Source organism: Sebastes umbrosus, chromosome 11, assembly GCF_015220745.1.
Source record: "Sebastes umbrosus isolate fSebUmb1 chromosome 11, fSebUmb1.pri, whole genome shotgun sequence".
NCBI lineage: Eukaryota > Metazoa > Chordata > Actinopteri > Perciformes > Sebastidae > Sebastes > Sebastes umbrosus.
The window spans coordinates 6587148-6600269 of record NC_051279.1 but is presented as its reverse complement, the minus strand read 5'-3'; the positions used below and the strand labels follow the sequence as shown (position 1 = coordinate 6600269).

General features: G+C 43.7%; 1 protein-coding gene across 3 annotated transcripts in view; it reads left to right on the top strand.

The window, feature by feature from the left end:
* Positions 1-531: 531 nt before the first annotated feature.
* The window catches only part of LOC119496693 (thrombospondin type-1 domain-containing protein 7A), a 183193-nt gene continuing 170602 nt past the window's right edge, over positions 532-13122 (top strand). For 2 of the 3 annotated variants that reach the window (XM_037784191.1, XM_037784189.1), the window contains exon 1: positions 533-1366. In XM_037784191.1, the coding sequence (XP_037640119.1) occupies positions 1216-1366 (151 nt within the window). In that variant the 5' untranslated portion in view covers positions 533-1215. Of the gene's footprint in view, positions 1367-13122 lie in introns of all 3 variants that reach the window. The other variant, XM_037784190.1, reaches the window with a different exon arrangement.

The window sequence follows — 13122 nt, the reverse complement described above, 5'->3', positions numbered from 1 at the left end:
CCTGACCCTAGAGTTAAACACTCCAAGGTCAAGCCCATGGTGGTATGTCTGATTCTGTCTTTCTAATTTCTGTCGACATACCTGCTACAGGTTGGCTCGTGATTTTTGGTAATAGAGAATGTCACATGTGAGTATTTTTTGAATATGAAAGTACTAAGCTGGTACGTCCTCATTGTCACCTCTTCCGTTCCATCGTTTCACTTTCACACGCCTTTCACACAAGCATAAATAACCCCCTCTCCCTCATCTCTTTCTGCCGCTCGGCTTTCGTGTTTTGCTCCTCCTTGCTTCCCCCATCAACCCCCCTCCACTTTCTCTCGCTCTGCATTAAGCCCTGCTTGTCTCTGATCCTGGAAGCAGTGCTTATGGGAGCTTCTGAGACCAGTGTGAGCACTGCTGGTCTCCAGTTGCCTTCCCAGCACTGCAAGTGGAGGACGAGTAGAGGAGGAGGAGGAGGAGGACGAGGAAGAGGTGGAGGAGGAAGGGAGGAGGAGGAGGGGGAGTATCCCTAGGCGGGAGAAAGGAAAACGGGAAAGGAAAGTGCGAAGGAGCGTGTTTGAGATGTAGAGAGTGTGATAATAAAGGGGGAAATGAGAGAGAGAGACAAGAGAAGAAGATGAGTGCAGGAGAGGAACATTGTAACAAAAAGCAGGGAGTAGAAAAAGAGAGAGGGAGTGCTGGGTGGCACAGGGAGAAGAGCAAATGAGGGAGCGAATAGGAGACGGAGAGAGAGAGAGTGAGCGAGAGCAAGCGAGAGGGAGGGAGGCGAACAACACTGCAGACACTCGCCCACTGTCACTGCTCCACAGCCAGAGGACAGAGGCAGCACAGGCAACAGTGGAAGCGGATACGATGGAGGAGGAAGACCGAACCATCCATCTGCAGCTCAGTCCCCGTCACTGACAGCCTTCCTCTGGGACCAGCCTGCCAAGTTGGGAGCAAAGAAAAAAAGGAGAAAACTACTCTCTCTGTCCTTCACAAGACCAAGTACCGGACCTCAACTCCTGCAGGACTGATAACACACACACCTCATTATTTCCCCCTCTCTCTTACACTCACATCCACTCACTCACACCCTCACTCTCTCAAACTGAAGAACACTTCACTTCTTGTTGCCTTTTGGACTAGTGTGTTTTTTTTTTGTTGGTTTTTTTTCTACACTGCCTTCGCTGACCTTCTGAGCTGAGTGGATTTACTTTTATCCTGTGGCGGACCATGGGGCTAGGGTGGAGGGGTGCAGCAGGGACCCTCCGAATAAGGACAGAGGGGAGCTGGTACCTTTTGGTGACATTGCTGCTGCTCTGTGGTTTCTGGGAGGCTCACGCACAGACAGATGATGGGAAGTCTGTCTACTTCTGGGAAACAGGTACCGCTAACCCACTAATTAGAGATTATATTTGATCCCTTGTTTTACATATGGCACGTTTACAGTGGTGGGTAGGTGGTGAATTAGTGTGTGCTGAGGGTGCTGCTGTGGTATGCGACCTCCCACACTCAGAAGATCTGATCATGTGTGCGTTTTTTCAGCTCATTATTTGTGGAAAATGTGCACTGATAACTTTAAGATGTTATGGAACATTTAAAATCAGTGTATAGCCAACAGCTCTCCCTTTCTATCACGAAAAATATCTTGGATCTAGAACAGAAACATACATATTCTCATTTTGCACAGGTCTACAATGCTCCCGGATGACACACTTTACATTTGAGGTATACGACTCTACGCTGCTGAACTTCAAAGATACATACACTTGAAAGATGACCCAGAAAATCTACAGTAGAGCCGTCTCCTCATGCTGAATAGCATGTAGCACGCAGGACAACTGTGATCCATTTTTGAATGGATAATTTTCATCTCCCTGAGTCTCAGGTGATGCACCATTATTGAGATGTTGCTGCTGTGTTTTACAGCATGCGGATGATTGATAGGCATTGCCGCACAACAGTGCTTGGTTGAGGGAAGCGGAGTGGAATGGTTTTTGATAGTATTGATACGACATCAGCGTTGAATGAGCGGTGTGTGTGTTAGAAATCCTACATGCGTAGATTGATGGGGCGGTTAATGTATTTCTTATCTTTGTATGCTTGTGTTCTCTACTGGATGTAGCTGTGTTAAAGTGTCTATCAGAGGAAGAATCGTATGGAGTCAACGGAGTGTCACAGTGGGATCCATTGAATTATATTATCTCTGTTGACATGCATGGGAGGCCGCTTACCAAGCATGGATGCTGAGCACCAGTTTACGGATCTAGAGTACAGATGTTGCAGAGATTATTACCGTGATGATTTCTAATGGACACTGAGGAAATAGCAGTCTTTTTAAAGACAGTGGGAAGCCCTTTAAGGGACAAATTAAATGACTTGATTTAATCCTCAATTAGACCGAAAAGCTCAGGAGGTTAAGGCGTGCTCTTTCCTTACACAAACACATTTTACCAAAGAACTACATTTTCTCGATACCAGTACAACTTCTCTCCCTAACCCCAACGCAAACACCTCTCTTGTCCCGCCCCGCCTCGCCTCTGCCTCGCCTAGCACCAGCTCCCAGTTGACGTATCCCACGTCTCTCCTGTGGTTCTGCATCTTTAAAGAGGATGTAGCTGAGTAAGGAGATTAAAGGAGCAGGGATTTAACAACCCAGGAAAGACAGCCCAGGGAACAGACTTGAGAAAGAGAAAGGCAGAGTGAGCACTGCAGGCAGAGAGAGGGACTAACTTAACCTACATCTACCCTACTGTAGGTCATAGTGATTACGCCTCTCTCCCACGCTACAACACCTTTCTCCCACACTATACATGCTCCTCAACTGGAAAGCTCTAGGCTCTGCGCTTTGAAATGTAATCCAGTGCTTGGAGTTTGTTCACTTCTTTTCCAAATAAAAGGTAGCACATTGATTTCAGCCCTGGAGTCTTCTTTTTTTTTGTGTGCCTCTTTGGTTTGACAATTGCCTGCAGAGTATTAAAATCACACAGAGCAATTTAGGGCTTTGAATCCCAGTGCATTTCATCAAAAATGTGATTACTGGATGTTTGCACAAGATTTGCATACTTCTAATTTCCGATCGAAGCTTGTTTTAAAAAAAAAAAAAAAAAAAAAAGGAAGCACGAAATGTGATGATGTTTGTGCACATTTGCAGAGTGTGCAGTAGAGGGAATATTCTTGTGGCAAGCATTGCTCTGATGTTTTGCATATTGATGAGCCTAGCTGAAATACAGCCCCTGTCTTCAAAACTGTGGGGAATTGGGCCTGCATTGCTTTTATTGCCTTCTGTGAAAATATGATGTATCTGTTTTTGGAAGGTGAGACAGTTCAGTACTGTTTTTTTTGCTCTGAGACTTCTATTCAAATGAGGCCGATAGAGACAACAGGCTCCGGCAGACACTGCAAGTGATATTTCTGAAGGTGGCAGTGAGGATAACTGGAGCAAAAAACGAGAATGATTATAGCCACCGTGAGGACGGTGCTGGTGATGATAATGGTGATAATGGCTTGCCACAGTTTTTCTAGAGCCTTTGAGAGATTGCAGGGAGTTTGTCTCCCTCTTCAACGCTATTTTCACACAATTTGTCACACAATTTTTCTTCTTGTCGCTTCCTCTCAACTCTGCACTTCTTCCTCTGCATCTCTATCGCTCTCTCTCTCTCTCCCTGTCTGGCACTCATGCTATATTTTGCATTTCTGTTTTAAGAGCCACAGCTTTTCCCATTCAATGCAACGGTAAAATTTGCTGAAATTCCACAGCAGCCGTATCCGTTGCCAGTAGTAGATGAGGCACAAGTCTCCACACCAGGATGACAATGGATCTCACACATTTAGCTGCATCCTGTATATCCATGTGTTATAGTGAACTGCTAAGTGCCACATGTGCAGAGGCACACACACACACAAACACACAGCAGCAGGTGCGTCGTTCCCATTCTGGTACTGTGTGCGTGCTTCATTAGACCCTGTTGTTGGAGCGACAGGGTTGCCAAGTTTGAGCTGTCAAGACCTTACATGTGTGCCTGAGGACAAAGCAATTACAGGTGGCAGAGTAGGTGATGGTGTATCCAAGCAAACACATACTGTAACATCTCGACATCTTGGCATTCTCCGTATGTCTGACTGTAAGTGTTGCATTCCAGCGGATCTTAAAATACATCAACTTTGCAAAGAAAATCAACATTGTTGTTGTCTTTTTAGTATGTTGAGGCTTGCATCAACAGGTGCCAAAATCATCAATCTGGTTTGACATCCCGATCTGATATACTGTTTATCAACTCCCACCCATCCTGAATGCGGGCCCTGTAATCTGTTCCTGGGATCCAGATTATCTATCATTCAGATTATGCAGGAGTCGCCTCTGGTCCTTGATCAAGCCAATCCCATTTCACCTACCGTCTCGCCTTATCGGGTCAAGTCACACCACTCAGCATATGCCTCTCTGTCGTAGGCAAGTTAAGTCACCTGAGTCATGCACAGGCTGTCCAACTAATTGCTTCTAACATACTTACTTACCATGTGTGGGTTTTCCTACGAGTGCATGCAGTGTCTAAGGGCGCTTTCACAAACCACACGCCGTTTGACTAGTCCGAATCAGAGTGAAATAGATACTTTGTTTTCTATTTAGTCTGGTTTGGCTTCACAGTGCACAAATTAAAGCGGACCAAATAAAAAGTAAATTTGCTGAGGGGTGTGTACATGTGTAAGGAACAAATGTATCTTTTTGGTCTCGAGAGCTGCCATTTCTATGCAGGGAATCACAGACTTTGATATATTGCTGTCGACGTTTTTTTCATTTTGACTGATCTACTGTGCGCACAAATCCCTTCCCCATCTAGTTTATCTCAAATTACTTTATAAACGTCACTATTTTTGTGTACTTTATTTAAGATATTCTGTATGTTCTCTTAGCACTGATGCCGCCTCACAGCAAGAGGGTCGCAGGTTCAAACATGGCTTGGGGCCCCTCCTGCATGGAGTTTGCATGTTCTCGCCGTGTTCGCGTGGGTTTTCTCCGGGTGCTCCGGCTCCCTAACAGTCCAAAGACATGCAGGTTAGGTTAATTGTTGACTCTAAATTGCCCATAGGTGTGAATGTGAGCGTGAATGGTTGTCTGTCTCTATAGTGTCAGCCCCGTGATAGTCTGGCGACCTGTCCAGGTTGTACCCCGCCTTCGCCCAATGTCAGCTTGGATCGGCTCCATTCCATAAGAATCGTTGTGTTTTTGTTACCTTGGAATGAGCCGTTTATATCTACATCGCCGCCGCTCTCTCTCTCTCTTGCTTCACCACTCACTTTCCATTTACACACACACTCTACGCACTGGCTCTGCTCCAAATGGCTCTAGAGAGGGTCATTTGAGTTTTCACATTGGCCATCATAGCTCTCCAACACTCTTGTCACACGGGAGAGACTTCAGTTGGTTGCAATCTCCTCACCTCACCTCTAGATACCGCCAAATCTTACACACTGGACCTTTTATTGAATTGCTTCCTGATGGTTAACTAACCAGATCATGAATCACAAACTTGAACAATTGCATTCATTGTTGATAGACTGTCAGCGAGTAAGATTTTTTTATTTCAAACTCAGTAAGGGCGATAAAAAATATTCTTGGCAAATATTTCGATAGTTTTATTAGATGGGCTAATGAGATGATTTCAGATCACTTAATCACACCGTTGTGAATCCAGAATATGTGTCTGAATGCGAGTGAGTTTGTGCATGTACTTCTGTACATTTGTCAGCCACCGCATCTCTAATGACCTGTCACTTTGCGAGAGACAATGGAGTTTTAGTCCTACACCGTATCATACAATGAGTACCACTGCAGCTTTCAGCGCTCTGAACGCAGTGCTGTGTGTCACCACGTCCCCGCTGATGTCACCTTTCAATGCACGGGGACAGGGCGACTGGCGCTGACAGGCCATTGTTAGCCGAATACATTCCTCCCTTCAGAGAGGCACTAGCAGTGAAGGATGTCACCTTCGCTGAGGATTGTTAGTGGCTCTCCCACAATCACCTGCTATTACGGCGGACCCACTGAAGAGGCCATCCAGGAAATTGAGGGAGAACGGGTGTGACGGGTTCACGAGTTCAATACAGCGAGCCAAGGTCATTAATATGGCAAACGGCCTTCAGCCAGAGGGATTGTAGTAACTGAATTGTTCAAAAGTAGAGCCTTGAGATAGATCGAAAGAAAAGGACAGTATTGATCTCTTCTAGGTGCTTTGGACTAATTAAGCAAGAAAAAAGTTGCTTCTCTTGCTTTATTTTCTCTTAGAGAACCGTCTGAGATTGAGTTTTGCCTGATCATCTTATTTCATGTGGACTTTTGTCTGAATGTGTTACAATTTCTCATTCTACAAAAGGATGTTTGCTTTGTCTGTATACTTGATTGATTCATGTCCTCAACTGACCTGACCACCAGCTTCACTCATTGTCCCAGATTTAAATTAGAATCTGCTCTCTCTCTCTACGCCCTGAAAATCCTTTTCCCTAAATAGCCGTGTGCTAATACCTGCATACTTATTATGTCCGACAGTCTTGAATTGAGCCAGAAACAAACACGCTTGACTGAGAAGCTGTAGCTTTGATTGCAGCAGGAATGTGACTGGCATCATCCCAAATGAGAATATCCCTTGGAGATCCCTGCCTCATTTTAGCGAGTGCATTACATCGTGACCCTCTGTGACCCTAATTAACATAGCACCTGAGGGCAAATGGGAGCCTGGCAGGTAATTGGCCAGTCACTGTTTAAATTCCTTAGCAACAGGAAACAAATTTAGGCCATGCATATAAATTAAGATAATTTCCTTGGGATTTTTTCATTTTTCATTACACCGTATGCCAATGGGTTTTATTTTAATTCAGTGCGCCTGTGTTTTTGTTTTCATTTCTAGTTCAGTTGGAGTGGAAATGGAGGCTAATTGTGTCTGTTGTTTGTATCTGGCCCTACAACCATTGCAAAGTGAGCGCTCAGCAGCCTGTGGAGTCTTTCTCTGGAAACAACAGCAGTAGCCATGTGGCCTCAGCATCTTTCTGTCTAAAAGAGGAAGGAAGCTATTTTTCAAAGTTAGTTCTCGTCTCGGTGGAAAAACAACGAGTGCGGCTCAAGCTCTGTGGTTCAGCGTCACCCCAGCAGAAATGATACAGAGCTAGCCAATGGCTTGCCATGACGTTGCACTTGATTTTAAAAGCATTTGCAGCACAATACGTCACATTTGACCCAGATCGATCTGTTTCGTGGCTTTAGAGATATTACCCCACCACTCTCCACTCCAGACTGCTGCGTTTTTTTTTTCTAAATAGCCAATCCATCCAGGGGAGAAAGATGCCAAAGAGATGCCAGAGTTTGTTTAATCTAAATGGCAGAGCTTACACTAAAACCTGGCTATTACTGATATAGGAGGGATGGCAGGATTAGAGATTACACTTCGTCCAAAAAACTTTATTTAGAGTGACATAAGAGGATTCCCACTGCCTTATTCCGCCATATTCAAATGGCTCATAACATATTTTAGATTGGGCACTATGTCATTCAGCTCCACCACCAGTGTGCTTTGTGGATGGTCGTGACGTGAGTAAGCAGATCAGTGGTAGATTTATGTTATGTGGGGATGTTTTTTTCCCCTGATTATCAGCCTTGACCTGGTATATCAAAGTGACATGTGCGGCTATGAAAAGATTTGAATATGATAGAAAAGTCTGACCTACTCTTTTTTTAATTTCCAGTAAATTTTGTGCATTTTTAGCTGCATCACAGTTCACATTTAGTCATCCTTACACCTGGACACTTCTATGTAAAACCTATACTAATCTACTTCGATAGGTAGAAAGGACGGAGGTGAAAGTAGGCCGGTACGGTCCGATACGCACAACTAAAAGATTCAATGCCGGTATGTAGTACCGGGAAGAGGGGACACAACCCGTCACTTACGATCGTATTTCCAACAAGAAAACACATCTGCTAACATCAGGTCAACATACAGTTAGTTAATTCCGCCAAGGAGGTTATGTTTTCAGTTCGGTTTGTCTGTTTCTTTGTACACGCATTAAGGTCTTTTCAGACGGAGAGCCACACTCCGCCTGCGTACTCGCTTGGATCCGCGGGGTCTGACTGCGCTCCTGATGGTACATTTCCACAGCCTCCGTCCTTTCCACGGTTCCCCAATCATTGTCTATGTATTCTGGTAGCGTGGTGGCGCGATTCGAGAGATGGGGCGTAAAGTTGAGGTCACTTTATGAAAAATCACAGGCGTCCAATGCGACTCACCGCCTCTGGAAACTCCAGAGAAACGTATAAACTAACCGTTGTCGATCCAAAATAAAGACCGATTTGACAACTGCATGGCTTGTTTCTTGCATAAAATGCTTTCAGAAACACATTTTGGTGAACTATTTTCGTGATATAAGAGAAGAAAGTTTCCAAACGAGTCGCCATGTTGGTACCAGTTTGAAAGTTGGGAGCAGCCGCCCACGAGGGAAAGCGTTCGTCCAATCAAGCTACGGAGTGCCTTGTGTCTAGTGGCAGCTCATCAAGCATCCAATGATGGGAAGCGAGGCGATTCCTCGCAATAAAAAAACACCCCTGTGGACACGTACATCATGCAGACAAGCGAGTAAACGCCAGGCGCTATGCGTGACAACCATGGAAACGGCATCTGTGCACTACTGTAGGCTATGCATCCCTGCTGGTACAACTGTGTGGTGTATCAAATATCCCTAATCACAGCTTGATCCGTTGACACATGTGGCAATGCTGTTTCACTTTCATTAACATTGCGAGGTAGGGCATTTGTTCTGCATTCATGTGGTTCCGCAATAATCGGAAATACAAGTTCCCGACCGGTAAAATGCACGTGAATGCCCCCTTAAGTCGGAAAAACAACTAACATTTACAAATTACTCTGCTGCACTTTCACCATTTAAATAAATAATTTGCTAAACATGATTTTTGTTTATAATTTCTTTCTACATCATACGGGCATTGAATCGTGTTTTTAGGGATGCATGAAGCTGGGGGTGGGAGGAGAACAAGGTTAGGGAAGTCTAGTAGTACCAGCAAGAACTTCAATGTACTTTCACCCCTGCTAAAGGATGAGGGTTGTGTGCCTTGCTCAAGGGCTCTTTGAGGCTAGTTGCTAGTTTTCATTTATGTCCCTTCTGTATTATCCTAGTCATGTTTCATAACTCCTTAATTTCCCCTCTTTCACAAACTATCTTTCTCCAGTATTCTCTAAAATAAATGTAGGGCTTGGTGTTTTTCTGTTTCTCAGCGGTCACATCCCTGTGGTGTCTCTTAACAAACGAGAACTCAAATCTGCACTCAGCCACAAAACTGAAACACAAACAAGTCCTGTGCGCATATTGTGGAAACCGAGTACTTTCGTGGTCAGGGAGTGGGATTCAAAACAGGCCCTTTACTCCCACGAGAGGTAACGGGGCGGCTTCAGTGGGCTGAAAGGAATAGCGGCGTCATTGAAGAAAGCAGTGACATTTAAAGGCTGCGCTGCCTCTGCCGATGCTACTCTAATAAAGCCGTGGAAATGGAGGAGGCTCAGGAGTAAATATTCTCCTGTCCATCCAGCAGCACTGTCGTTAATCCTTCATCTCTCCCACAGGCCATCAATCGTTTTTGCCCAGCTGTGGGTAAGACATGGGCGTATTTTACAGTCTTTTGAACATAAAAGCTTCTTTTTTTTCGCAGTAGTTTTGGTGTCTTGTGGGTTACTTAATGTAGAACTGCATGCTACTGTATGGAAAGCATTTATTGCTGCATGGCGAGAAGATTAATTCATCATTAGATCATGTGATGAACTGTAAACACAGACTGATATAATCTACTGTGTGCTTAAGGAATCATATATCAACGCTATTATTAATCTTGCTGAATATCATGAGAACATTACATTAGATTACTGAGCTGCTGCTGGTTTGAATCTTATATAACCATATTGCTGATGTTATTGAAAGTCACATTGTACTGCTGCAGTTTTGACCCCATTTCTGAATGATTTTCAGCTTGTATTTGGACCATGTGTTCTTGGTTCGTTGAGGGAAAATGGTGCAGTAATTCCTCAGAGTGCCTCTAAGCAACAGTGACAGGACGGTGGCTTTAGGTAATTGTTTGTGACAGTATTTGCCAATCCCTGATTTGATGGTGTTGGTCTGTGGAATAACGTTGACCCCCTGTGTCGCCTGGCTTGTACATGTTGTGCTTTGGTTTTAGTTGCAGAAGAAGAGTGATTAACAAGACTAAGAGTCTGCAGCCATGCCAGCAGCTCTGTGAGGCTGCAACATGGATATTTAATAAGACCTGGATACGGTGCTGCCGCTCAGCCTTGCTTCCAATTTTTTTACGGTGGTCACTCGCAGTAATGCAGCAACAAATCCCCCTGTTGCCCAAAAAGCATTTTCCCCATAGACTACCATTGTAAAAGAAACAAACAAGGTCGATTATGACTCTTTCTATTATGAATTTTGGACACATGGAGTTTTTTTTATTTGTAAAACTTTCCTGAAGCCAAGAAAAGCTATTTAAAAGGTCTATGGGCCGATCGGGAACTCGAGAGCAGAGCTACCGGGAGAAACACAACTGGACATATTCAGTTTTTTCAAGTAAACTCGGAAGATAGAAAACCTTTTATGCACCAGGCGAGTAATTCTCATTGGACTGAATAGGCGTCATCTTGGGGTCCGATATCCAGTTCTGATAATACATCCATGGGCTGCACAGCAGTGCTTTAAGCTAAACGCTAACATCAACATGCTAGCATGCTCACCGTGACAGCATGCAGCTGTTTAGCAGGTGTTGTGCTCAGTTAGCATGCTAAAAATTTGCCAATTAGCACTAAAGTCAAAGTACAGCTGAGACTAAAGTATAAAAGTATAAAGTTGAATGTTCTCTATACGATATTCAGAGCATAAATATAGCAACAAACAACCATTTGCTATGTATAGATATAGTGGAGTAATGTCTACCTGAGCAGAGAATGAAGTCACTCTCCCTCTGTGTGTTGTAATCCCAGCTTCTCCTTGCTTTGTTGACATCGCCAGGCCGGCCGTGTGTGCCTTTTAATGCATGTGAGCGTGCCTCACTGGCTAGCCGCCGCTCTGTACTGATCTCATACTGCGGTTAAGGCCGATAACGTCATCACTGAATCGTACCACCCACCCTCCTGTTCCCTCTCAGGTAAACACTGTCAGCACTGTTGCCGTCGGTTCAGCCGTCACCATGTTGAGAGCTGTTTCGAGGCAATAGAAATGCTCTGGATTTCGAATTTAGCACCTTTAAAGTGTTAGACTAATGAAAAGTTTTGACTGAAGGTTGGAGCTCTATGAAAAGTACAGGATCACCAAACTTGTTAGAATTCATCCTTCAGGGAACGTTAATGTTTTTAGTATGAAATTTGTACCAAATTTCATCGCAATTCATCCAATAGTTGTTGAGATAATTTCACACAAAATGACACGTCAACCTTAAGGTGGCGCTAGAGGAACATCCGGGGATCACAAAAGTCTTTAGGATTCATCCTCTGGACACCATGAATGTCTGTACAAAATGTCATTTCATCTGCTAGCATGGCTCAACACTTGTGTAAACACAAGCTGCATTGACATGCAATATATCATCGTGTTTCCTGTTGTTGTTATTTCCACTTACTAATCCTATCTATTACCATATCTGTTACCCAGTGCTCTCTGCAGAGCTAACCTTCACACTCGCAGGCAGCACTTATTACTCACAGTTTCAAGAGAGAAAGATTTCATACAGATATTAAAAGTCAAGTTGGTAGTAAATCCTTCAATTATACCTTTGATTGATGCTATTGACCTCATTTGCATTCAGGCTGTTTTACAGTGGGCGCTTTATCCTTGAAATTCATCCGCATTTCAAGTCTTTTTTGTGCCAAGAAGTACTTCGCCATCATAAAGGTGCCCATGGTAACCGAAATTGGAAAAGGTGATTAATTTGTGGACTTAAAAATGCATAGAAAAGAGAGTGCACACTTCTTCATTTAAGCCCTAACAACAGCATAATAGGCCTGAAATCTAGAAGGAAGGAGAGAGACAAAGATAGGGAGAGGAAGCAAAGAGGATTTGTAGACACCGAGGCTGAGAGAGAACACCACGCAATGCTTTAACACTAGTATCAATATAATAAACCAGAAATATAATGGTAGAGGGAGAGAGGGAGTGACAGAGTAGCTGGCTAATCACCAGTGACAAGCCCCTAGATTAGAGGGAGGGCAGCAGATGGCCCCAGGCAGGGCAGCGCTGACCGTATATGAATATCCCAGTAGGTTGATCAGGCTCACTGACTCCTCAAGCCTACAGCAGACAGGCGTGGTGTGTGGGGAATATTTGTCAGTGGTCTCTTCCCACCCGGACATTTATTTACCATTACCATTTTCATTCACATATCTTGAGGTCAGAGATCAAGGGCCCCCTTTGAAAATGGCCATGCCAGTTCTTCCTCGCCAAAATTGATCATAAATTCGGAATGTTATTTAACCTGCTTCGCGACAAGCTAGTATGAAATGTCTGGTACCAATGGATTCCTAGTAATTTCACTTTTTCTTTAAAACTGAGCCCGCTACAACCTAAAAATCGCAAGTTGCATTAATGCGTTAGTGACGTTAAAACAGATTTACGTTAACACGTTATTATCGCATTATCGAGCCTAGAGAATAGAGTAAAAATGTCTTGTTTTGTCAACGTATTAAATCCCAATATATTTTATTTATAATGATGATGAACAAAGAGAAAAGGCAGCAAATCTTCACATTTGAGAAGCTGGAAAGAGAATGTTTGGAATCTTTGCTTGATAATTCACTTAAATGAGTTAATTGATTATTAACATTGTTGCTAATTATCTGTCAATTGACTAACCTATTAATCAACTAATCGTTTCAGCAACCCTAAAGGCCTTTACACACCGGGAGCATTTTTAACGTGCAATTAATTCTAACGTCAATATATTTTTTACAACTGTTGTTTTTTGTCATGACTTATTTCACACAGAACGTGATTATTACTCGTTACTTTTTTTCGGAACAAGGGGGGATTTTTCTGACCATGAAGAAAAGCATCAACCAATCACGTTGTGTAGATCGGGTTGAGTGGCGCTTATATTTA